Source organism: Leguminivora glycinivorella, chromosome 5 (assembly GCF_023078275.1).
Source record: "Leguminivora glycinivorella isolate SPB_JAAS2020 chromosome 5, LegGlyc_1.1, whole genome shotgun sequence".
In the NCBI taxonomy this organism is placed as follows: Eukaryota; Metazoa; Arthropoda; class Insecta; order Lepidoptera; family Tortricidae; genus Leguminivora; species Leguminivora glycinivorella.
The window spans coordinates 19,684,662-19,712,056 of NC_062975.1; the positions used below are offsets into that span (position 1 = coordinate 19,684,662).

Consider the following 27,395-nt stretch of genomic DNA (forward strand, 5'->3'; position numbering starts at 1 on the left):
CAGGTTACCAATACGCCATGATGTCCATAAAGACGGTCCTGGCCACTCTCTTCTGCAAGTACCGCGCTCTGCCGCCAGAGGGCGCTGATCAGGCCGCCCTCAAGGAACCTTTGAGGGTCAAGTTTGATATTATGATGAAGGACGTTAATAAGTTCCAAATACAATTAGAAAATAGATTTTAACATATATTGGGCTTAAATAATTCTGAAGACTTCTATGTTCATGAAAATAATATCATGGAGTACAGTTTAGGCAAATTTATATAGGATATCGGTCCAGGTGGCCATAGGTTACGGTGACCGCTTACCATCAGGCGGACCGTATGCCTGTTTGCAATCTCTTTGGGCTCTTTGTCAAAATTGCTGCTTGGTATGACTCTAGATTATTAAAAAATTATTCTCGTATGCGCCTGTCAAAAAATGTGTCATTTACATATCAATCACAATAAACACATGTTCGATACATATGGCGCAGATCTGCTCCAAAGTTAACCCTTAAATACATGACCTTGACGAAGATTTATTCAAATTTGAATTTTGACATGCTCAAAAATACATGATGCATATACATCACTATGCATTTAAGGGTTAATTTATAAGTAAAGTGTGTCACTTAATCAGCTATTACAGTCCTAGCGCCATCTCTACGAAACGGAGGAACTTTTTAAGCAAGATCGTTTTTGTGTTAACTATGCATACGAGTTAATGCGTGAACCTTGTTTTTTTTGTTCTAGGCGGCGCTTCATAATTATACTCGTAATATTGTCGAATAGTAGGGTTGAATAATGGCATGCAAGGAGATTATTTAAAAGTGATAGGTATAAAATGTTAATTGTAAAATCGCTGTCAATAGAAATTGTCAACAATGAAACAAACCATTATATAAAATAGGCATATAATTAACCGGGCAACTAAAATATTAAACGGGAAGTTAAGTCGGGCATACAATAATATAATTTGGCTGTGTTTTAATATTGTGGCGACAAAAAAAATATATGAGCCTCAAATATTAAGCATCATTATTATTGAAAAAACGGCAGCAAATTTCAAGCGACAAAAATATTTCCGAGGAACATTAAACAATACTTTGGCGACTAAAATAATAATTGGCACCTAGTATTGTAAAGAGTAAGGTTTTTAATATTTGTAGTCATATAGATGTTAGCACCTAAATAATTATACTTAGCTCATCGTTTAAAGTAGTATTTAAATTGCGGAGGCAACTAAAAAAATTAATTGGGAAGTAGGTTTTTTAAAACACATATAAAATCGTTACTTTATGAAAAGAAGTGAGGCCATTTCGTGGCACTTCATTCCTTTCTGTCTTGTTGTTATTATGTGTATTTTGTCTTGCCTGTATTTATTCGTGAAAAATGTTTATTCTATTCTATTCAAACATCGTATTTGCGACCCGTAAACCACGAGTAGTATTTAAATATCTCTATAAGGGAACGCGTACCAAATCATTTTATAATAAGTACACAGCAAAAAGGAGTGTATAAGCTTCTAATGGGTCGGTAACGCGCATATGTTACCCCTTGAATTGCAGGCGTCCATAGATTACGGTGACCACTTTCCATCAGGCCGATCGTATGCTTGTTTGCCAGTTTGGTATTTAAAAACATTACCATGATAATCGTATAGTATAATATTACAAGAACAGAATTATTTACTGCTAGCAGAAAAGTGGGTTAGGGTTAGGTTATTTTTTTAGTAGAATATAAGTCCTACCAAATTTTGCTATGGCATGATTCTTAGATAGTTTGTATAAACAAAACAACGATAGCAAAAAGGAAATGAAATACAGTCCCAGAGGCACCGTTAGGTACGACGACGAGCGAAGCGAGGAGGAGTGTTAGGTATCTTGCATCCTCAACACACATAACTCGCTAATATCAAAACAGAAATAGGAAAAAGATGGACAACTTTTTACCGCCTAAATATTATGCAAACAAAAATCTACGGAAGTACTCTTAATTTAGAAGATTATTTTGCTCATGAACATCATGCCAGCATAAGATTCGATATTTTAAAATCTGCGGAACGATTTATGCCAAAGCATATTCTGAGTAAGTTTTCCTGCCAAAAAAATGAATCTTTCAGAGTGATGTTAAGACTGCGTATAAGGCCGGTCTTAGATTCGATAGAGTAAACGTAATGAAAAGTTAAATTCATTGTATAGAGACGAAGTTGCCAGCATTCCCAAACACCTATTTTATTACCCATAAGTATAATATTTTGTCGACCATTATATTTTATAAGAATCCTTTTTTTTATTAAAATGAAAGCTCAGGTGAAGAGTGCCGATGTATAAATTTTAAATGTACTTTTTATGTTAATTTGCTATATAAATATTTTAAAAGAACTGCATATTTTATATTAATAGAGAGCCGTTTTCCTATTAAACTGTATCTCTTAAATTGTTTCCAATAATATAATAATTCAGTTGCCAAATAAATAGTTGGTACTCGCTTCTGAATAAACCGTAGCCGTAATGACATTAAAATGATACCTCATATTTAAATAATTTGAGGCCACATTTTAGTCGCCAAACTATTATTTTTGATACCCATTTCTATGGTTATTTAGTCGCCCGGTTAAATACGTGCCTATAAAATATTATTAGCAAATTAGCAATATTTTAGCACAATTTTATTATTTTAAAGGTTGAGGATCATAATGTGATATGAATTGATTAAATAACACATGGATTTAGCCAGTATCTGATGAATTAGAATGGAAGTTAAAGACATTTTGACTACAAGGTTTGTTTACATTGTTCACAAGTTCTATTGACGGCGACTTTAGTATTCTTATACTTAGGTAGGTAATTATCATAAGTTTGTGTATTTAAAATAATAATCATACAGAATGTTCATAATTACAAGTGTATAAATCGAAGACTGTTTTTCTTATTGTTGTCCTTGTGTAGGTAATGTCTATCTATCTATCTATCTATCTATCTATCTGTAGCAGCCTTTAAAGCGCCCGTCTTCGGACGTAGGCCTCCTCTCCATTCCTCCAGTAGGTAGGTAATGTAGGGACATACATTTGAATTAAATCCCATATGACCCATTCTTTAGCATTTAAAACATTAAAGTATAATACGTTACCTACCTAAAATAATAATAGGTGTCATGTGAAAATTTAATTCGAAAGTTCTTTAAAACTGCAAGGGTTATAAGAAAATTACCTATTATGTAACTAAAATTAAAAAGTAACAGTGCAATTTTTTAACTATGCCATAATATTAAAAACGAACATAAGTTCCTTACAACATACTATGGCACTTGTTTCTTTTTTCCACCAAACCAAACTCTTTTTACAAGTTCCTGACATGCGCATTGCAACCCCAACAAAGTTCTTGTTTTCATTCATCCCCTTCGCCAGTCGACAATCGTCCGCCACAGGGGTGAGACCCTCGCCTGGATCCCGGGAGCTCTCGTAAACTTTTACGACTTCTCTGCCATTGTGAAAATTCAACGGGATTAACTTTATATAGCAGTTTGTGTGACTGAACGTTGTCTTTGGAAGACTTTGCTTAAATATTGATTTTGGTGCAGTGAATTCGCGCGAAATTTTCAGTTTTATGACGCTCTTATTGGATTCACATAATATGTTAGGGACCTGTAAATATAATCACAAATCACCAACACAGTGCAATTTTGTTCTACGTATAATGTAAAGTGTTTAAGTAGTAATGGAACAAAATGATCGTAATGAGTATGATTTTGTAAACATTAAAATAATAGAGTGTATAAATGGAAGTGAATATTTGGACCTATTTATTTTTACTACAAATACAGCTGACGTTTTATGTAAAAGGAGAAGACACAGCAAAGGGTAAGTAATAAAAAGTATAAAGTTACAAACAAAAAAAAAAAATAACAAGAACTACCTGTTTAAAATAATATTTTAGAAAAGTCATAAAGGTAAAATTGTTTGTAGGTTCTTGGACGAAAACAGATGATACGACGGAAACAACAGACGATCTGCTAGAAAAACCACTAGATTTCCTAACTAAACCAGATGCCTCCGCAAAAGATTACTTTCTTCCCCCTGTATTTAATAACAACGAAGAAATCGAAGATGTAGATGACGACGATGACAGTCTATACGCAGATTATGATTATGAAAAGGAAACAAATTACAAAGACGTGCCAGAAAAGGATAATGTGAAAAGCAAAGAGAACCAAGAGCATGCACCAGATGATAAAATACCACTTCACACGGCTAAAGATAACCTTCCAATTTTCCTTTTGGAGCCGGAAAATACTTATGTAGTGAAAAATAAACCAGCTAAATTAAAATGTAGAGCGGCGAATGCTTTAGAAGTAAGTATTATTTTGAATATTAATATTTAGAATTAGATGATAGGTTCCTTTGTAATTGTGTACCTCCTGTTGCGAAGGTGCGTTTTAATCAAAGTAATAGCGTAGTTTGAGGGATGGGGTCGCAACAGGGGTCTTCATAAAGGGTTTTTTCAAGGCCATAGTGCATTCATTGGGCCCCTTGTATATGTAGATGATGCAGACATTTAAATATCTCTTTTACTCGTATAGTATGTTCATAATTATAAATAATTATTTTTAAATGAAAACTGTATGTAGTAGGGGTCAGTCGATCTAACCAACTTTTCATGACACTTGAAAGCATTTTTTGATAATGTTAGCAAAATTTGGTGCAATATTACAAGAGCTATTCGTTTCGAATAGCTCTTGAGAGAGGTTCGTTTTGAATCATAACTAATATTTTCCGGTAGGTACAAATCATTCGGAAAAAATTGTTCACGTAATTAAATAACAATACCAAATAGTAGTAGTAGTTAGTAAACACTGTATTGCACAGAACAAATTATAATGGTTATGTACAAAGGCGAGCTTATCCATTTAAGGGTTCTCTAGCTTCCAGCTACCCTTAGAACAACTGAGAGAGGAAAATAGAAAATAGTAGACATAAACAGCTAAAGTGCATCGGCAATATCGGCATATATACAAAGTACCTATCAACATATCTTTACGCATAATATACACAAAATTTATTTACCGATCGTTTTCCCCCTTAGTGAAATATAGCCGTAGAATTGCACCATTCAAATAATAACATACCACTGATTAATGATTTCGTAGATTAATCGTAAACTAGAACTTTCCTTTGCTAATCCGCGAATCGATAACGTGCAAGTCAATCAGTGCTAACCTGTTATAATTACTTGCGTATTTTTTACATGCAATTAATTTTCCCACCCTCCCACCGCAAAAATAAAAATAAATACGCAAATAAATATAACAACCCACCACCAAAAATACAAAACTCGACACGTGTTTCGCCTCTCTACGAGGCATCCTCAGGAGCTGATGTTGACGGTCCGAAGTCCCGCAACTGACTGATCGTCCCCAGAATGGTCGGCCATATTTATACTTTGTCCACCCCCCCTACCAAGCAAGTTAGATGGAAAAATTCGTAATAACGGCGATGACGCAACATTCAACTGCTCATTAAGGATTAACCCCCTATTGTTGTACCTAATTATCTCCAACTGTTCTAGAACCCCCAAACGCAGCCCTTTCTCACATACATGTAAAACATCAAAAGAATGATTCTCTGATACAGTATGGTCACTCTCTATCAAATGCTTTGCAAAATTGGATCTCTCTGGATGGTTGTGCCTGTATGATGCCATATGCTCCTTATACCTAGTAGTGAAATTGCGGCCCGTTTGGCCCACGTACACTTTGTTACAAACATCACAGCTCAACTTATAAACCCCAGATTTTTTCCCTTTCTCGATCCTATCTTTGCCGTTACAAAGCTTGGAGTGCAAAGTGTTATTTGTCCTAAAGGCCACAGGAATGCCGTTTGACTTCAAAATCTTATAAATGTCCTCTGACACTTTGCCAACATAAGTAATGCTCGCTTGACACCTCTTAACCGGTTCAGAAGGACGTGCCGCATACAACATATTGTTAACCATAACCATTCGCTTCTTTCTGATGATGCCATCAACGATTGATTTATCATAACCGTTCGAAACTGCCAAGTGGTAAATATTGTCCAATTCGGCTCGATAGTAACAACATCGTGCAGCTGTCCAGAATGTGTGGTTTAATCAACAGTGCAAGCGTTTGAACGTTGTGCCTAATTACATCCAGTTGCGTTGTAGTAGCAATTCGAGGGCTGCTAAGTTGGCTGTTAGTAGGGCTCAGAGAATTTGGTTGAACGAAGAATCTCGCCATTGGTTTTCGGTTAGAGATAATTTGAAACTGCATCTTAAAGTGTTGTATTCTGAACTCTCATTTAAGTTGCATAATCTCGAGTTTGATATCCTAGACCAAAAGGCGAGATACTTTGCTTCTGAACTTGCACATGAGATGTATACTACTCAGCTAAACAAATTGCGTAGGTTAACGGAGTCGAGTTCGAGTTCGTTTTTGAGGGGGAGGGAAACGGAACCAACACCTCACCATGACTTCCATCCTCGTGTGAAAAATTTAACTGATGTGGAGTTTTCGGAGAATGAAGTAGAGCTTTTAGGAAAAGGGTTGAAATATAATTTCCAGCCAAAAATAACTCAGGGGACGTTAGAGAATTTGGCTGTGGATTCAGAGGTAGCGATAGTGCGGGGCCGTGGTGATTTAGATACCAAGACCATGGTGGCCAATGTTATTAAGAGTACTGTTCCGGCACAGGGTGGTGGATTTAGTTCTGATGGTTTGGCACTGAGAACTATTCAACAGAAAGTGCGAGAAAATGATTTGGTAGTTTCGAAAGCAGACAAAGGAAATTGCATTGTTATTATGGAGAAAGGAAGTTATAATCAGAAAGTTCTTGATCTGATTCAAGGTGATGGCTTTTCGAGTTTGCAGAGAGACCCAACTCCAGGATTCCAGAAAGATCTGAGACAGGCAATTAAGAACTCTATGTTTGTTTTTGAAACTGAACATCAGAAGAGCATGGTTGTGCCAATGAATCCACGAGCTCCTATTCTTTATGGGCTACCTAAGATTCATAAGGATAACATTCCAGTTCGTCCAGTGGTCTCATATTTGGGTGCACCAACTTATAATCTAGCTAAGAGGTTGAATCACATTATTAGAGAAAAGTCTCAGTTCCGGCCGAAGTTTTGTTTGAGGAATAGTTTGCAGTTAATAGAAAAGATCAAAGATATTATTATTCCAGATAATGCTGTCTTGCTTTCGTTGGATGTAGATAGTTTGTTTACGAATGTGCCGTATGGGGAGACTTTGGATATTCTAAGGGACCTTTTTGAAAAGCAACGTTTACATCCAGGGGAGGTAGATGAGTTGATAGATCTAACTGCTATATGTATGAAACATAATTATTTTAGATTCGGGGGACAGTATTATTTGCAAAGTGATGGTTTAGCCATGGGTTCTCCACTGAGTCCTTTAATGGCGGATATCTTTATGGACCACTTTGAGAACCAGCATATTGCAGGGAATGATAATATATTGTATTACTTCAGATACGTAGATGATTTGATTATTTGTTGGACGGGGAGTATGGACCTGCTGGATGAATTTGTTACTGGGCTTAATAGTAAACATCCAAAGATCAAGTTTAAGAAGGAACTAGAGCAAGACAAGTCATTGAATTTTCTAGATTTGACCATTACTAGAGTTAATAATAGTCATCAATTTCAAATTTACCGCAAGCCTACACATACTGATACAGTTATACCAGCTTCTTCTACACACCCTTGGCAGCATAGATTGGCCGCTTTTCACTGTTATGTGCATAGGATGTTGTCTGTGCCTCTTTCTGAAGAACACTATCGAGCCGAATTGGACAATATTTACCACTTGGCAGTTTCGAACGGTTATGATAAATCAATCGTTGATGGCATCATCAGAAAGAAGCGAATGGTTATGGTTAACAATATGTTGTATGCGGCACGTCCTTCTGAACCGGTTAAGAGGTGTCAAGCGAGCATTACTTATGTTGGCAAAGTGTCAGAGGACATTTATAAGATTTTGAAGTCAAACGGCATTCCTGTGGCCTTTAGGACAAATAACACTTTGCACTCCAAGCTTTGTAACGGCAAAGATAGGATCGAGAAAGGGAAAAAATCTGGGGTTTATAAGTTGAGCTGTGATTGTAACAAAGTGTACGTGGGCCAAACGGGCCGCAATTTCACTACTAGGTATAAGGAGCATATGGCATCATACAGGCACAACCATCCAGAGAGATCCAATTTTGCAAAGCATTTGATAGAGAGTGACCATACTGTATCAGAGAATCATTCTTTTGATGTTTTACATGTATGTGAGAAAGGGCTGCGTTTGGGGGTTCTAGAACAGTTGGAGATAATTAGGTACAACAATAGGGGGTTAATCCTTAATGAGCAGTTGAATGTTGCGTCATCGCCGTTATTACGAATTTTTCCATCTAACTTGCTTGGTAGGGGGGGTGGACAAAGTATAAATATGGCCGACCATTCTGGGGACGATCAGTCAGTTGCGGGACTTCGGACCGTCAACATCAGCTCCTGAGGATGCCTCTACTGGGGACGCTATTGCACAACACCCTGCATTTTATGATTAAGCACTGAGACTTGGCACAGGTTGTTCCTTGGGTGGCCCTGAGTAGATAAAGATCGGGAGGCATTGAGAGCCCCCCTTAATTTAGGAGGGAAGAGGGGGGGAAGGCTGGCGCCGCCGCGCTTCCTTTGAAACCATATTTATCTAAAACTATACAAAATAGGGCATGCGATATATCATTTTCGGATAAATGAAGGACGAGGAATTCATTTTTGGAACAAAAAAAATGTATTTTAGAACAAAAATACAAAATAAAATGGGAAAATCTGAAAACGAGATTTTTTTTTATACATATTATTGCACATTTTATGAAAACTGTAATGGTTTTTTCTAAATAAAAAATATTATTAAATAGCTACATTTACCTAGTTTTAGAAAATGTATAATTTGTTATAGAAATATATTATACGACGAGTGATAAAAAATAATTTACATCGCCCGATAGGGTGGTTTGAATGCTCATTTCAATAAGTTTTGTCAATGATTTCAGGTATAATCACTATTTTTAACACACGAAAGCCGTAATCATTGTAGTTTATGGCTATTTTAGTGATTAATGTACTTAAAATAAAAAAAAATACAAATTTTTAAAAAAATATTAAAAATGTGATTATTTTTTTTAACATTATCCTATTTTGTTCTTTCTACACAATATATATCTAAAAGCAATAAATATCAATAAAAAGCCACATTTATGCAGTTTATAAAAATATATAGTTTGTTATACAAATATATTACGAAACGCGAGATAAAAAATAATGAAAATGAAAATTTTAATGTACGGGTCAGCTTGCATTATTCGATGAGGTGAGGTAAAGGTACTACCCGCTATGCAGTGGAGTTCGTCTAGTAATACAGAAATATACTTATTCTAATAACGTTTACACATGTAGGTTTATCACGACCCAGTACAGAAAATTGTAAAAATCCTATAATATAGTATATTTTGATTGTAAAATAAAATTGCATGTGACTTATATTGCAAAAAAAATGTCTTAATCACGTTCTCCTCTCCTAAAGCAGTTCTGCATGCATAGGCTTCAAGATTTTTTAGTTTACTAGCAGAATTTAGTTACTTCCTTTGGGCCCCCTTAAATCGGTTTTACCCATCCATAAAAGATAAAATAAAAATCGTCATATTCTTCCTTTCAGTATCAATGATAGTTACTTAGTTATTGCGCAATAGTGCCATAAAAAATAAACTAGATTCGTATTAGCATTAAACATTAATGATTTTTGAACTAAGACATTGCTTTTGTACAAAGGAGAACCTCAAAAAATGGTCTGACTAGACGAAAAATGTGTATCGGGGCTAGTACTCAAGGCTCTCAAAAAGTGTAGCTATTTTGAGTTATTCAAATAAAACAACATGAATAGTCTGAATTTAATTATGTACATATAACAACATCCACTGCATAAGCACATCAGCTCCGAACATTTAATTTAAAAAGTCTTTTTTTACGATTGCACCTTACGCGGCACTGTTTTTTACACCTGCATCTGACAATTTCGAGGCATGTTTCTGCAGCAACAGGCAACGTTGCGGGCAAGTAGGCTCCCAAATCCCAATTGTTACAGACTTTCGTCCAGCCACAAGTAGCAAATAATGGCAAATTTTGAATTGGGTTCAGTTGACCCCATAAATGGACACCTTGATATACCTATAACCCTTACAAAAATGGTGCAAGGCAGCTTTTGTCGGTGAAATGCTGTTAATTTGGCGGTCTTTTTTGGTTAATAACTATTTTCGGCACTCGTTATCCAAAGTACAGGACGCAGATCTGGAATAATTTTTTTTTTTTTTTTTTTATTATAAATGGGCTTACTCTTGACCACAGACTAGCCAAAGGCAAAGACGTGGCCTACGATGGAGTGAGCTCGCCCAGAAGATGCCTGTTCACTCTTGATTTGAAGGTTGCCGGGTTATATGAGCTCGGAAATATAGCCGCCGGCAAGGAATTCCACTCCTTGGCAGTGCGCATAAGAAAAGAAGAAGCAAAGCGCTTCGTGCGGAATAAATATGTCAAGTAAGAATTATCCATAAATTATGCAAATCATATAGATAACTACTATGTCACAAGATGTATTAGGATCAGATGTATATAATTATCTGACCTATCATATCAATCGATCATTTCATGTGATATAAATAGTTAAATTCAGACTATATAGGAGTATGTTGTTTAATTTGAAGTACTCTAAATAACTACACTTTTTGAGAGCTTCACCTCATCGAATCATACAAGCTGACCCGTACCGTACATCAAGATCACCCTGCCACGTCACTTTCATTATTTTTTATCTCGCGTTTCGTAATATATTTATGTAACAAACTATATATTTTTATAAACTACATAAATGTGGCTTTTCATTCATATTTATTGCTTTTAGATATATATTGTATAGAAAGAACATAATAGGATAATGTTATAAAAAAGTTATCACATTTAATATTTTTTTTATTTTTTGTATTTGTATTTTTTATTTATGTACATTAATCACTAAAATAGCCATAAAATACAATGATTACGGCTTTCGTGTGTTAAAAATAATGATTATACCTGAAATCATTGACAAAACTTATTGAAATGAGCATTCAAATCACCCTATCGGGCGTTGTAAATTAATTTTTATCACTCGTCGTATAATATATTTCTATAACAAATTATACATTTTCTAAAACTAGATAAATGTAGCTATTAAATAATATTTTTTATTTAGAAAAGACCATTACAGTTTTTATAAAATGTGCAATAATATGTATAAAAAAAATCTCGTTTTCAGATTTTCCCATTTTATTTTGTATTTTTGTTCAAAATACATTTCTTTTGTTCCAAAAATGAATTCCTCGTCCTTCATTTATCCGAAAATGATATATCGCATGCCCTATTTTGTACAGTTTTAGAGAAATATGGTTTCAAAGGAAGCGCGGAGGCGCCAGCCTTCCCCCCTCCTCCCTCCTAAATTAAGGGGGGCTCTCGATGCCTCCCGATCTTTATCTACTCAGGGCCACCCAATGAACAACTGTGCCAAGTCTCAGTGCTTAATCATAAAATGCAGGGTTCCCATACAAGACATAGCAATAGCGTCCCCAGTACTCGTAGAGAGGCGAAACACGTGTCGAGTTTTGTATTTTTGGTGGTGGGTTGTTATATTTATTTGCGTATTTATTTTTATTTTTGCGGTGGGAGGGTGGGAAAATTAATTGCATGTAAAAAATACGCAAGTAATTATAACAGGTTAGCACTGATTGACTTGCACGTTATCGATTCGCGGATTAGCAAAGGAAAGTTCTAGTTTACGATTAACATGGATTTCCGCAAAGTAACGCCTGATTCCATCGATTATTTCGTAGATTGTTTTGGAAGATATTCAGATGCTCTTGAACTTTCGTTTTCGTATCAATTTGTTAAGATTAAGCTATATGTCAAAAACTGCTTTCTTAGCGTATACTTTACGCGCTGGTGGCCTAGCGGTAAACGCGAGCGAGTTTCGATCCGGAGGTCGCGGGTGCGAACCCCGGCTCGTACCAATGAGTTTTTTGGAACTTAAATATGTGCGAAATGTCATTAGATATTTGCCAGTCGCTTTTTGGTGAAGGAAAACATCGTGAGGAAACCGGACTAATTCCAATAAGGCCTAGTTACCTTTCGGGTTGGAAGGTCAGATGGCAGTCGCTTTCGTAAAACTAGTGCGTATGCGAAACCTTGGGTTTAGTTGTCAAAGCGAACCCCAGGCTCCCGTGAGCCGTGGCAAATGCCGGGATAACGCAAGGAGGATGATGATGAGTCTTTACGTTGCGTCCAGTTTTCGAAAAAATAAATACACTATAGACGGTACGAGTTTAGAACTATTACCGTCATAACTTTACTAATTCTCAAACCGATACGTGACAGACGACAGTAATTAAACCATCCATCAATAATACATTTCTCGATCGTGATTCGCGTGCGAGTATGATAGATAAATCAATGTCCGCCAACTTTTGTTCGGCACGGGTGTCAGGACCATTCCGTGAGTGATGTCGTCTTCTAACGACGGTGGAACTACCGGTAGCGCTTTGTTCGATGCTTTTAGAGGATTTTCCGCAGCCGTATATATTTTACCCATTGATAGTTCTGTGTGATATATTGTCAAGTCAATAAGTCTCGTAAATTACGAAACAAAGCTTTATGAAATAATAAATTAAGGGAAATGAAAATATTTTGAACTTAAGTTACAATAATCGGACGTACTTCATAAAGTAAATGTACCTACTGCTTACCTAACTTCAGCGAAAAAAACAATTTTAGTGAACTTAAAAACATAGGTACTGAAAAGTTTACAATAGTTTATAATAAACGGTTTTCCCGTTGTTTCTGGTTCAACAACTAAGTCCAATAAAGTTTGCAGTTGTTGGTGTCACTTTTATAACATTTTTAGGGTTCCGTACCAAAAAGATACAAAAGGAACCCTTAAGCCCCATTTAGATGGTACGAGTTTCTCGCCCGTCTTGGTCGAGAAACATTATCGTATGCGATAATCGCCTGGCGAGTATCGTACCAAAACGTTTACATTAGTCCGAGAAATAAAAACTCGCATACGAGTATCGTATGCGAGACTCGCCAGGCGATTATCGCCAGGTGAAATAGTTTAGACGGAGAGTAGAATTTTCGGGAGATATTTCCATAACATTTCTCGACTCGTCTAAACCGGTTCTCGTATGACATTTTTTCTCGAATGTGCGATTATCGCACGAATCGGAGCGAACCGATTTTCATACGAGTTTTGCCTGTCAACTTGCGTGCTTAGTTGCTAATTAATTCATTATAAACACATATATTATATGCTTTTTTATAATATTGGGTATAATTTACCTTGGATTTATTTGAATTTAAGTTGAATAGTACCCAATAATATTAAAAACACTATAAATGATTTATGAAGGTCTCAATAATATACAATAGGGAAAATAATGAATTCGACCGTAGCGTTACCTAGCTAATAAAATCTTGGTTGCGATTAGGTTTAGGATATTATTAAACATAGAATATAAATAACATTTTTTTTAAATCATAGTAGGTAAACATTAACTGTATAATATTAATAAGCCGAATTTATTTTTGGTTTTAGCAGTTACTGAGAGGCAGCTATAAATATAAAAACACCATGTTTTACATGATTTCTACTGAATTAATTTCGACTGAGTAGCGTATAAACTCGTATACGATTCTCGCATATGTGTTTTGTTTACACGGAGACATACAAATATCAAAGGCGAGGCGATTATCGCCCCCTCTCGTGCGATATCGTACGCATAGTTTACATGATACGATTTTTTTTCTCGTACTTTGATAATCGTACGTTCGAGGCGAGAAACTCGTACCATCTAAATGGGGCTTTATGGTGCCGCTCTGTCCGTCTGTCTGTCTATCTGTCACATTATTAAATATCTCGAGAACTACTTATGCTATCGCTTTGAAATTTTGAATACTTATGAACATTTTAACTTCTGATTAGCAGAAACGTCTGCAATCGATGCCATTAGGCTTAGAATAAATTTGACCTAAGTGGTGGAAAATTTCGCTGGCTTGGTTGAAGTCTTGGTGTATCAGTTGGCAGAGCGCTGGAGTATCGATCCAGAGGCCGTGAGTTCAAGTCTCACCCAAGGCAGACATTTTCCACTTTTAAATTTACTTATGAACATTGTTAACCTCTACAAATTGAAAGTATTATTTTTTTAAATTTATTAATATTCATTGCAGAAAATGGCCAAAATGAAAGGGGGGCAAACTGAAAATTTCAAGTAACTAGGTCAAGTGGGGTATCGTTAGAAAGAGCTCAATCTGATTTTTATAAAAAAAATTGTGATTATTTATGCGAAGTGAGTTTTTTTCTGTATAAAACTCAAGTATAGTTGGGTTAAATTGTGGCGTAGGCGAGAGACTGGCAACCTGTCACTGCAATGTCACAGTTTCGTTTTCTGTCAACCCCTTATTTGCCAAGAGTGGCACTGATACTTCAGTAGTTTCATGTGCTCTGCCTACCCCTTCGTAGGATACAGGCGTGATTGTATGTATTGTATGTATGTATGTAAAACTCTAGTTTCCCGTAAACCTTCGGTAAAAATGAGTTTTCATAAGTTTCGAATACTTACTTACTATTTTCAAGCATTGATAACTAGATCCTTACTCCCTAGGTGTACTTCAAATGTAACGGCGAAAAGACACATGCCTTAAACTTCGCGTTCGTAGACCCCCAAACAGGGGTGAGGATCATCGAGGGCGAGTACAACGTGACCAGAGAGCATGTGGAGGAGTACTTCGGGAGCGAGAAGTACCAGTGCTCGTGCTTCGCCTGGACTAGCCGGGGGCATATTAGGAGCCAGCCTGCTACTGTGGAAATTGCTTGTGAGTCCTTTAACCATAGAGCGAGGAATAGCCATGCTCCTGCTTTGAGTCGTCATACAAGGCCACCCGGATATTGTGGAGTTTGCTGGTGAGTTTACCATATACTCTAGCTGCCCAATAACCTTTAAAAGGAACATGTGGATGAGTACTTCGGGAAGTACCAGTGCCCGTGCTTTGCCTGGACTAGCCGGGGGCATATTAGAAGCCAGCCGGCTACTGTGGAAATTGCTTGTGAGTTACTGTCCTTTAACTAACCATATGCCCATAAAAGGGCCATCTGGAGGAGTATTTCGAGAGCGAGGAATAGCTATGCTCCTGCTTTGAGTTGAGGACATATAAGGAGCCACCTGGGTACTGTGGAGCTTGCTTGTGAGTTTACCATATATTCTAGCTGCCCAATGACCCATAAAAGGGCCATGTGGATGAGTACTTAGGGAAGTCCCAGTGCCCGTGCTTCACTGCCGGCGTATTATGCTTCAAATTGTATAACTTATCTACGTGGATAAGACATCTGTCACTCTCTCACTGACATACTTGCCAAAGCGTGACGGATACTTTATCCACATAGATAAGTGATAAAATTGGAAGCATGCTACGCCAGCTGGACTGGCCGGGAGGATATTAGGAGCCAACCGTCTACTGTGGAAAATGCATGTGAGTTGCCTATGTTATCATATCCTCTAGGTGCCCGAAGACCAATAAAATATGCCATATTCTAACCGACTGTTTACTGTGGAATTTGCTTGTGAGACTTTAATCTGTGTCCCATTGATAGTCTCAGGTCTTTTAGAAACGCTTAAATCGCCACATTTGTTTTGTTTTTTTTTTCTTTTCTATGTTTATCTGTCAATGATTGCTACTGCGACAAATATAAACAGCAAAAAAATTCAGTCGATTTGAGAACCTTCTCCTTTTTAACCGACTTCAAAAAAGGAGGAGGTTCTCAATTCGACTGAATGTTTTTTTTTTTTTTTTTTTTTTTTTTGTATGTATGTTATTCGATATCTCCGAGAATCATGGACCGATTTTCAAAATTTTTTTTTTGATCGAACCGGTATAACCCCGAGATGGTCCCATTGGCACCAAGTCAGGGTCTGATGATGGGATCCTGGAGAAATCGAGGGAACTCTTCAAATGTTATAGGCACATGTAATGTTTTTAGTCTATTTTTCAAAGGTACACCAGTATTTACGTCTGATGGTAATAATTTTATGTGGCTGAGCTGATGATGGAAGGTCAACTCCTCAATGGTTAGGAGTTAAAGGATAATTCTTTCACTACTGTACATGTATTCGGACTGATACATATAATATCACTAGGAACCACTAAAAATCAACAAATAAATAAACTTTTTAACAAAAAATAAAACCGCCTTCAAAAATAAGCGCGTTACAAAACACGGAGAAACTAAAAAAGCCAAAAATAATAAACCTTTCAATTCAGATTTCTTATCGTATTGCAATAAGCTAAACATCCAAATTATAAACAAATCAATTATTTTTGGAGTCGGTACCAGCCTGTGTATGGTTGGGTGGGGCAAACAGGCAATAGCAAGGCGACGAACAGGTCTGGTACCGACTACAAAAATAATTGATTTGTTTATAATTTGGATGTTTAGCTTATTGCAATACGATAAGAAATCTGAATTGAAAGGTTTATTATTTTTGGCTTTTTAGTTTCTCCGTGTTTTGTAACGCGCTTATTTTTGAAGGCGGTTTTATTTTTTGTTAAAAAGTTTATTGAAATCGGTTAAAAAGTTTTAGTAAATACTGGATGGTTAAACTTTTACTTCCCAAACGAACTCCTATGAAAGTTCATCAAAAGACGCACCCATTTACCTTTGTTAATATTGATTGAAATCCGAAAATGGACATATTTCTCCCAGATATCAAGAAGCATTTCACCTCAGCCCCTCAATCCCAGTTGGTCAAACAGAGCGCGCCCGTCTCGTTCCGCTGTGAGCCTCCGCCCGCGGCTCCGTTCGCGCAGCTCTACTGGCTGAAGAATGGAGCACCGATCACTGTTGGTGACAACGTGCAAGTGACTAAGGATGGGGAGCTGGTCATCAAGCAGGTTTCGCTGCTGGTAAGTCTTTGACACTGCCTTTGTAAATCTGTTGCAAGTTACGAGCAACACTGCCTATTGCGATCATTTCTGCTTAGACTTAAGGTTTTAGAATTCCACACAAGATGCTCTCTGAACGTAATGAAAGAATTTGATAAAGAGGCATTAGCAGTCATTCTAAACCAAGGAATATTCAAAATAAGGGACCGAAAGTTACTTAACACATACTCAGCCTGATGTTGTTTCAGGATATGGCAAACTATACTTGCGTTGCTGAAAATTTAGCTGGAAAACGAATATCTGAGCCAGCACTGTTAACAGTTTTCGGTAAGTTTTTAACTAGTCCTCAAAGAAAATCATATAAATGACTTCTAAAAATGTCGTAATTTCACAAAAAGAACAAGTTTGTTAGTTTATAATCTTTTGTTTTTCCCACTAGTGAACGGGGGCTGGTCACCTTGGTCATCATGGGCAGACTGCTGGTGCAACGGCCAAACGCGCGAAGGCCGGACGGGTCGGAGACGGGTCCGGTCATGCACGGCACCTAGACCTTTGAACGGAGGTCAGCCGTGCTTGGGATTCAGTGTGCAGAAGACGCCGGACTGTTTGGATTGCGATCTAGGTAGGTTGTAGCAGCAATGAAGGCTGGTCACCCTGATCATCATGGGCAGAATGCTGGTGCAACGATTACACACCCAAGTATCGGTCAGGTCGGCCATTGGTCTGATCTTGCATTGCACCTAGGATTCTGACCAGAGGGGACCGTGCTTCTGCTTCAGTGTGCAAAAGATACCGGACTGTTTGGAGTGCAATCAGATGTTGCTCTGGTGGTTGTGCGCAGAATCTGATACAAATGCCAAACTGCAAAATGTGCTGCAGTTTGCTTAGTCTGATTCTGTCTCGTTTGTTAACATTTATCTAACATTATTTAACTCGTAAACTTAATATTAATTATAAGTTTGTTTCAGACATGTATGTCGATGGTTTAGATGAGTTAGCAGATCAATCGTCTGATGTAGTAATAGGTAAGAGGGTACGGCACATTTAAAGGTATGATCAATTTAGTTGTATCATTTCACAAATCTAAATAATTAGTAAGATTTCCAATATTCTGACAGCAGTGGAACAATTTCAATTGAAGAAGCCACACACCAGGTTAAGAGGATCGTTGAGAGTTTTTGACTTAACCCCCCAAGTCAAATTGAATTAAATAATGACATAAAAGAAGGCTTCAAATAGAAAAGTGCAATGGGGCTCAGGATGATAAAGTGTTGTTATAAAACATACCGTTTTTAGGTCGCTGGTCCCAATGGTCAGAATGGTCGCGCTGTGACACCGACTGTCTTCAGACCAGAAGACGCCGTTGTCTGACCAGTGCGGCCTGCCTTGGGAAAGACTATCAGATGGCTCAATGTCCTATGTGTGTGAGGACATCCAAGACTGATAAGGGAAACGATGGTAATATTCTACTGCATATACTATGCTATTTTATACATATCAAAGTATTTGGATCTGGAAATAGATTTGTACATTTTGTATAGATTGGACATTTTTAAGAAAGAAAAATCATTATCATACTGTATTCACTAAAATCGAACAATTCCCAACAAGGAATCCATAGTTAATCATATCTGTAAATGGTATGATTTTTTCATAACAAATTTCATATCCATGCAATCCTATCCATATCCAAATTTCAGAGTTAAAAATAATTAAAATTTTCTTTTCCAGTGTCATCGTATTGGGCGCTTCTGGTAGCATTGTCAATTGCATTTTTGATTTTAATAGTTGTTGTATTATTGGGAATAAAGTATATGAAGATAAAGCTATCAGAAAACTCACCTTATGTGAAGCCTCCACCAGGTAATTTATCATGAATATAATTTATTATTTCGTCTTCGTGTTTAAAGATGGTCTTGCTATTGATTCAAAATTTTCTACAAGACTAAGCCAGTAGGCCTAGCACATGATTGCCGCGAGATAGACTACCCGTCCTTATGTCATTAATACAGTTAGAAGAAGACGTGTCATTTATCTCGCGGCGACATACTCTCGCGGCAATCATGTGCTAGGCCTACTGATGTGGTCGAAAACAGATTTAACAACTACATTTTCTTTTAGGTTCAAACTACTTTGGCAGCGTAATAAAAAGGACCCTGACTAACCAGCCAGACCTAACAATACACGAAGAATTCCAGACAATGGACTCTAGGAGGACACACAGACCTATGAGCACATCCATCAACTCGAGGCCAGATCACTTGTATGAAGTCCCGCAGTTAGCCAATAGGTAGGTAATAACTATAAAAGGTTAATACAATTGTATGTATGCGAAACAAGCGCTCCTCTTTGCAAGACTTTTATTGATTTCACTTAATTGACCTTTTCAGTAACAATTTCTTTCAATTCTGTGACCTTTCTTCTTCTTTGATATTCCGTAAGACGCCCACTATTACCAATTGACAAAATCTAAAAATAAGCCGATCTTGTTCATTCTTGTTTACCTTACGTTTCGTCAATCGTCAACTTTACCTTTTGCAATTAACTGACAGACTCATAAATCGTCCGGTGAACTAGTAATTCGCCCTTAACTTTGTAGGTTGCAATGTCCAAACTCGGATGATAATTTTATCATTTCCTTCAGTTACATGTCTCCCATAGACCATGAGGTAAGACCGGACATCGGACGTGCCGAAGTGGAGTCAGACCGTTCTGATTCCAGCTGCTTTTTGAGCTGTGAGTCTCACGTACTAATGCACGCTTGTTTTTTTTTTTTGTATTTTCCATGTTCGTTATTTTTAATGAAATAGGTTCCTTTTTGCTACATTTTTCACCGTTTATCAATGTTTTGTCATGATATAGATACATGATAATGCACGTGCTTTTAATTCTCTGCATGATCTTTATCCTGCACATCATTATTCTGTTTATTACGTCCTTGAACCACCAGAATATCAATACCATATCTTTTAGCAGATCTGTGTTACGATTTATTATTTTTTATATGAGCTAGTCCTATATGCATACTATTCGGAGTAATATTCACAAGATCTGTTTGAGGATGTTTTGTAGATTCGCGTGCGTTTATACCAGTGTTTTATCCTTTAGAATGCTGGTAATATTCATTAACACTACTGCTTTCATCGTTTACGCTAAAACTGCTTGTGCTAAATAACGTGGTTTGATGAATTTTAAAAGATATAAACAGAGCATTTTTATTACATACACCTTTTTAGTAATTAATAATGCAATGTTTTCTTCATCTTAAAATGTTTCACAATTTTATTCGTCTCATTTTCTTTCGTGTCTCTAGGTATATAAATTACGTTTTTTACTGAATTATGTTTAATATGTTTATTTATCCTCTAAAGAAACAACATCTTACTAATTTAAATCCTTACAGCGGGCTCGTCATATGGCAACGAAAGTGTAGAAATGTCGCCGTCGCTAAAGAACAACGCTTCACTAGATTCTAAAATGAACACCCACTTCGAGACTACCACGTCGAAGATCGTCACTGGTGATGGCGACTGGCTAATCATGGACAAGTGTGGGGTTAGCCTCTTCGTGCCTGACGGGGTGGTGGAGAAAGAAGAACTATTCATGGTCGAGGTGACGGACGAGGAATGGAATAGGCCTTTGCTTCAAGAAGGTACTGTCATACTGTGTACTATGTTGTCAGTCATCAATTTCCTTATTTTTCCACTATACTTCCACGATGGTATCTTTGATATCTGATACTTACCAGATCGAAATGAGATTCATAAAGTGCCTGTACAAATATGCTAGCAAAGCAACAGGGAAGTCAGCTGTCTCTCATCTCTTACCCATTTCGATTTCATTATTAGAGTTTCCTTCTAACACATTAGATCCTCGGACATGATACGACATCATATTTAATATAAAATTGTCTAACGTTCAAATATGCTTAAGTATAAAAACTTTTCAAGATTTTATTCGTAAAACAAGATTCACAGTTCCCAATGTAACGTCGTGAACTTTCGACCCAGTTCTTGTCTATTTGCTGCCTCATACTGTGCCCTCGTTTTATATTTGTTCCACCAGACAGTATGAAATAGGTTTGAGCACAGTTCCAACTTGGCTATTATTGTTCATCATTCGCCTGCCCTTATCCCATTCATTTGGGGTCGGCGCAGCATGTCTTCCGCTTCCATACCTCCCTATCATCCGTCATTTCATCATTCACTTGCTTTCGCTTCATATCATCTCTCACGCAATCCATCCACCTTTTCCTCGGTTTTCCTCTCCCGTTACTTCCTTCCACACTCATTCGCAATGCCTTTCTCGTCACATGACTTTCATCCCTTCGCATCACATGCCCATACCATGCCAGACGATTAGCTCTTACTTTTTCTACTATCGGTGCAACTTTCAGGCTTCCTCTTATATACTCATTTTTTATCTTATCCATCCTTGTCACGCCACACATCCATCTTAACATTCTCATCTCTGTTACATGCAATCTCTTTTCATCCATCACCTTTAGGGCCCAGCACTCTGATCCATACATGACGACAGGTCTGATGATGGATTTATAAATTTTACCCTTCAATCGAAGAGGCATCCGGGCGTCTCAAATAGTTCCCGTAACCTGTCGCCATTTCATCCACCCTGTGCTAATCCGGTTTTTCACGTCCTGATCGATATCGCCATCGCACTGTACGAGCGAGCCAAGGTACTTGAAGTCGGAGCAGACCGGCAATAAAGTGCCATCGAGTTCTATGGCAGCAAAACTAGAGAGACCGCCGAAATCACAGAACATATGTTCTGTTTTAGATCTGCTGATCTTCAAGCCAACATTCTCCAGCCTTTGCCGCCATGTCTCGAGTCTGCTCTGTACCTCGTGTCCGTCTTCACCGACAAGCACAATGTCATCGGCGAAAAGCATACACCAGGGTACCTCCTCCTGTATGTCCGACGACAAGGCGTCCATAATAAGCAGGAAGAGGTACGGGCTTAGAGCCGATCCCTGATGCAAGCCCACTGCGACACTGAACCTGTCGGTGGTGCCGGCAGCTGACCGGACGCGTGTACAACATTGGCTGTACATTGACCGAATTAGCTCCACATACTTCCCAGGCACGCATTTCTCTTTCAGAGCCCACCACAAAACCTCTCGGGGTACGCGATCGTATGCTTTTTCGAGGTCAACAAACACCATATGCAAGGCTATTATTGTTATGTAACAGTTTTCCAATATAAGATTAACGGAGGAACCTAAATCGAAAATATTCGTTGTGCAAATATTGCTGTGATTTGGAGGGCTTATCGGAAATATACTTTTCTAGTGTCATCAGGAATGAGTCTTCCATATACAACGATAGAGATTTCCCCCTTTTGGAATTTAGAAGTCGGTTAAAAATAGTTTGTTATGCGTAATTTTTGAAAGTTATTACTTGTTTTGTTAAAAATAGATTGCGGGTATCACTATCATGACACGACTATTTTTACAGGGGAAACTCAGTTGAGCCCAGTCATCCGCTGCGGGCCGAAAAACTTTCACTTCCGCAAAGGGGTGATACTTTCCTTCCCCCACAACGCATCACTCAAAAACGCCAGCTGGGTGCTTTCCATACTTCAGAAACCAGAAGAAATCAACACACGAGAATGGCGAAAAGTTGTAACGCTGGGTCAAGAAACTCCCGGAAGCCCCATCTTCGCCCAAGTCGATCCCAATAAAGTTTACCTCGTGTGCGAATTTCTAAGCGACTTTGTTTTAGTTGGCCGGAGCTTCACCAGCCTGGACGCGAAACTGCTGAAACTAGCCTTGTTTGTTTCGAAAAAAATAGACGAAAGTTACTATAGTTTAAAAGTTCATGTGATAAATGATACCCCTTATGCCTTGCATGACTGTGTTGAAAATGAAAAGCGAATGGGTAGTTCTTTGCTAACTGAACCGAAAACAATTTATTTTCAAGAAAGTTGTTCTGATTTATGTATCAACCTTAGAGATTTAGGTGTGGGCTGGAAAATAATTTCGGGAAACAAATATCAGGAGTTGGCCTACGCCCATGTCTGGAATCTTGGGGTTAGATCTTTACAGTGTAATTTTATCTTACAACAAACAGACGCTATCAGTTGTTTCGAGTTAAACTTGTTCGTTTACCAAAAACAAAAGCAATCGAATTCGGTTAACTTTACTTTGAAAACAAACGATTTCAACTCGAACTTGACTTGCAACAAGCGTTTTAGTTCATCCAGCGTCGATTACAACATGCATATTGTAGAGAATCCGTTTAATTATTCCTCTTTATCTAAGAAAGAAGGCAGATACGATTTCGTGTACAGAGGTAATCATTATAGAAGTAATTTAAGCGTGGACAATAACTACCGTATGAACATTCTTACTAAGTCGGACCGAATTATTTTGTGTAAATTACTAGACTCTCAAACTCCGAAAGGTAATGATTGGAGGCTTTTAGCAGAAAAGTTGAGGATAGTTTCGTACTACTATTATTTTTCGAATACATGTTCTCCGACGGAGAACATTTTGAATCTATGGATGTGTAGGAACAATAACGCTAACATGTTAGTGAATCTGTCGAAGGTGTTTAGAGAAATGGGCAGGATTGACTGTGCCACTGTTGTTGAAAGACGTTGTTTCCCCAATTAACACGTTCACTGTTCCGCTCTGAAACCTAAGAGCCGTGGCTCAAATGTATGTGGCATTGGACAGTGAAAGCGTTAATTGCAACTTCGACACAATTATTTAGATGTAGACATAGAAATAGTTCAGAAAACACCTTAGGCTACTTTTATACGAAAAAGTTGGAATGCAGAAAAGAAAATATATATTAAGTACTATAATATTAGAGGCTACCTAATTACTTCTTTAATATTTTAATTTAGCAATAAAGATGTCATTAAATATTGAATATTATGATGTTGATGGTAACTAACTAAGGTATATTTATTTACTTAATGTAGATTCATACATTACCTAGTTTGGACTTCTGTACATATTATAATGGTTGAATCAGAATAATTTCCCAAAGTCTTATTTTAGTACAGAATATTAAATATTAATTGTGCTTGCACCTTACACATATTTAATCGCCACATTATAGTACAATATACTTCAATATAGTGAACCAAAAGTCATTTCTTGATTTTTTTGAAACGGGACTTACGACACGGGTGATGTTTACCAAAAACTTTCTTAGGAATCTTCCCATGACCATACGTAATATATTGTAGTGTATTTTGGGCAAACTTCCTGCGGCTAGCAATCGCAAAAATTTGCCTCAAGTACAGTGCGCTGCAAAGTTGCATGGAGAAATTATAAATAAATTCATTCATAAATTCGCCATGCACTGTTGCAACATTTGCAACTCACTGTACATTTACTATGTACTTACGGTCAATTCAATTCGACGCGTCGCCAATGGACGCAGTTTTTATAGTAACTGTTAGGTTTTTGTCGTTCACGAACTATGAACTGTTAGGAATAAAATCCCATCAATGACTGAAATGAACTGAATCTTTCCGTGCTCTGTGAATCGGTCTTTCTTTGCTCATTTAGTTCAGTATAGGATCGGCGAGCGCGAGCGAAGCAAAGCGACACAAAAACGTCAAGTTTTCATATTAAGCTTCGGCTACTTACAACCTTTCGGCCCGGAATTGTTATTGTCTGTGGAATATTCGTATAATTTTGACACTAGTCGGTCCCATTCGTTCTGATCTTTCCGACCGTAGTGGTCGCTGGTCTGAGTAGTCTGACTGAACTAAATGAGCAAAGACCTAAAAGAGCGAACTAGTTCGTGGGAGCGATTGAACGAGATCGGAGCGCTCCGATCAACGAACGAAACGGCACAAGCCTAGTAACTGTAGAAGGCGAATTATTGAAATTCGATTCGTCAAGCCTAATGGACGGATGAGCCTATTTTGCGTGACATAGTGGTAGGCTAGTCCTGACAGCCCAGGGGGCGTAACACATCACTACTGTGATAATTATCACGTCGGTGAGTCTCTATCGCACTTACAAATAGTGCGAAAAGGACGACCTGGCGTGACAGGCTATAGGTATCACGCGACCGTGCTTGTCCGCCAGCTCAAAGAATCCGTATTACCACATAGGTAATTAATTACCTACGTAATATAACCTCGGACTAAATGAAAATAAGTGTTACACAAGTAGGTAAGTCCCGTTTCAGTTTATCTTCAGTAACTTCTAAAATTAAAGTAACTGGGCATCGACTAATTCTATTTAACAATTGCACATAATGTGTGTACAGGAAGCCGTTTTTACTTTAGGATGAAATGCTAATGTTTTTTGTACTCAACTCGTATTAACAGCGTACACCGTTTTATAAATATACTTAGTGTCAGACAGAAATTGTTGCCCTTACAACATAGGGTTTCTTTTTTATTGAAATAAAAGTTTATGCAAATCTGTGTTTTATTCGCTCAGTCGCTGTATAAATCATCTTCAACTACCCTATTATGAACAGCTGGTACCTATGTATCAAACGTGTTTTGGGAGAGTGGTTGTATATTTATGTACAGTCAACTAATTTGAATCAGAGGGCATTGTAGAACCTTTTCATAATAAACGTCAAAGTGACTTCTATGGCAAATAAAGCACGGTGTCAATAAGACAGGGTTCTGTAGTGGCATAGGATTGAAATTGGTTGACCTTACATCAGTTACATCCCCCGAGTCCGTTATTGAGTGAACGCATTCGCCACTAACCTACATATTGACATAAGTCGATTACTTAGAATTCTTGGTTGAAAATGTTTCTAAGTGTATTTTTTTTTGTAACTTGTTATAATTATTTAGCTCTGATGCCGTAGCCGAATGGCATTTCTGCGACGCGAAACGAAAACGAAACGTCGCGAAAGGTAGTCTGGCTCTGTCGCGCCAATACGCAAAAGCGATAGAGATAAATATCTACGAGCGTTTCGTTTAGCGTTTGTGCCATTCGGCTACGTACTGTGAATGGGTTAAGCGCAACTGAAAGTAATTTGGGCCTCCAAAATAATTCCAATAAACATTGTAGGCGCCTTCGTGCCTACAATTGACGCATATAAAGTGCAGTTTGAAGTATGTAAAGTAGGTTCACCAATTTGTCTTTCCTTTACTGCTACTTAATTATTTAAATGAGAGTTTTTTGAAAATAACTCAAGTCGCTACAAATAAAGAGTTTTCTAATTGACTACTTTTAGATATCAAATTATGACCTATTTAAAATATGGTATGATTCTAAAGGCCTGTCCCATGTCAAGGGTCAATTAACTACTCACTGCACGGGCACACCAAAAGTCATACAACACGTATTAGGTACCTAATAGGTAATATTCATTCGACTGTAGGTACCATTATGTTCTCTTGATTTTAACTTTCATTCATAAATGAAACGCACTATTGAGTCTTAAGGCATAGTATGAAAAGCCTATACATACACACTATTTAATGGTATACGAACAAATGTTGTCCTTATGGCAATCGAAATAGTGGTACCTTTAAGTTAAAAACGTCACATAATGCAATAGGGAGAGGGACTAAATTATAAATTGTCATCAAACTTTTACTGCACTGAGGAGCAGCACGTTTCGCTTGGCTTCTAGAGCAATAAGGATGCTTTCATCGCAAATTCCAACAGGAATTCGTTCTTATTTGCAGATGAAGCACAAGGACCCTTCAGGAATGGAATGCCACATATGTGCTCTCCATGGGATGGGATCTGAATTTGAATGAGATAAAATTCTAGGAAATGCACCTCGGAGCCAGTTGCAAGGCAATCAAAGTAATCATCTCTGGATATGAAAACTCAATCTCAGGGGAATCGTGTGAAGGATATGTTTTGATTACATGATTAACTTGAAGGATACATAATATCTAGGCTAAGGTACAGCGGGGCAAATCTCAACTGGGGGGAAATTGTAACTGATCCATTTTTTCCATTATTACACTATGATGTTGAGTTCTACATGTATCCACTGAACACGCCTACCATATATAACCGGTGGACACTCTATTTAATAATGCAAACATTGTGAAACATGGAAAAAATGAACCAGTTACATTTGCCCCGCTGTACCTTACTAGTTTTAGTTTTGCACCTAATAAACATATTTTTGCATCTATTTTTTTTCCCTACGTTTCTGCATGATAAAAGCAAATTTATTATGGGTTAGCAATTGTAACTGGCGAATTCTCAATGTGAAATAGAAACTTCAGTGTCTATTAAGATATAAAGATCACATAGAGCAAATTTGCACAAAACTGAACCGATTTGTTTTTGCTCTCAGAAGACTGAGAAATACTGTCTCTATGGAAGCTGCGCTGGCGGCTTATCACGGATATGTCTCGTCTGTTCTTCGGTACGGTCTGATGCTGTGGGGCAACTCCGTCGATGT

The 27,395-nt window shown here is 37.5% G+C and overlaps 2 protein-coding genes across 7 annotated transcripts in view; both read left to right on the forward strand.

Annotated features, from left to right (window-relative positions):
- The window catches only part of LOC125226396 (cytochrome P450 4d2-like), a 32,537-nt gene extending 31,659 nt beyond the window's left edge, over positions 1 to 878 (forward strand). For all 3 annotated transcript variants that reach the window (XM_048130372.1, XM_048130371.1, XM_048130368.1), the window contains exon 10: positions 4 to 878. In XM_048130372.1, coding sequence (XP_047986329.1) covers positions 4 to 182 — 179 coding nt within the window. In that variant the 3' untranslated portion in view covers positions 183 to 878. The remainder of the gene's footprint in view (positions 1 to 3) is intronic.
- A 2,543-nt stretch (positions 879 to 3,421) lies between these two features.
- Positions 3,422 to 24,564, forward strand: LOC125226701 (netrin receptor unc-5-like). Of its 4 annotated transcripts, XM_048130764.1 has the most exons (13): positions 3,422 to 3,842; positions 3,948 to 4,333; positions 14,739 to 14,949; positions 16,835 to 17,034; positions 17,262 to 17,340; positions 17,453 to 17,635; positions 17,982 to 18,038; positions 18,310 to 18,471; positions 18,745 to 18,876; positions 19,135 to 19,303; positions 19,658 to 19,749; positions 20,417 to 20,665; positions 22,488 to 24,564. In XM_048130764.1, exons 1-13 carry the CDS (start codon positions 3,761 to 3,763, stop codon positions 23,645 to 23,647), a joined length of 3,162 nt encoding a protein of 1,053 aa, XP_047986721.1. In that variant the 5' UTR covers positions 3,422 to 3,760; the 3' UTR covers positions 23,648 to 24,564. The 4 variants fall into 4 exon arrangements, with proteins under 4 accessions (XP_047986721.1, XP_047986724.1, XP_047986723.1 ...); XM_048130767.1 differs by lacking the exon at positions 22,488 to 24,564 and having other exon boundaries at positions 19,658 to 19,682; positions 20,417 to 20,578; XM_048130766.1 differs by lacking the exons at positions 19,658 to 19,749; positions 22,488 to 24,564 and having other exon boundaries at positions 20,417 to 20,626.
- Positions 24,565 to 27,395: the final 2,831 nt, after the last annotated feature.

Coding starts and splice junctions, on each gene's coding strand:
- LOC125226701 (XM_048130764.1), top strand. CDS start 3,761: ATGGAAGTGAATATTTGGACCTATTTATTTTTACTACAAATACAGCTG. Junction 18,039..18,309: donor ATCGTCTGATGTAGTAATAG/GTAAGAGGGTAC, acceptor TACCGTTTTTAG/GTCGCTGGTCCCAATGGTCA. Junction 19,304..19,657: donor GTCCCGCAGTTAGCCAATAG/GTAGGTAATAAC, acceptor CATTTCCTTCAG/TTACATGTCTCCCATAGACC.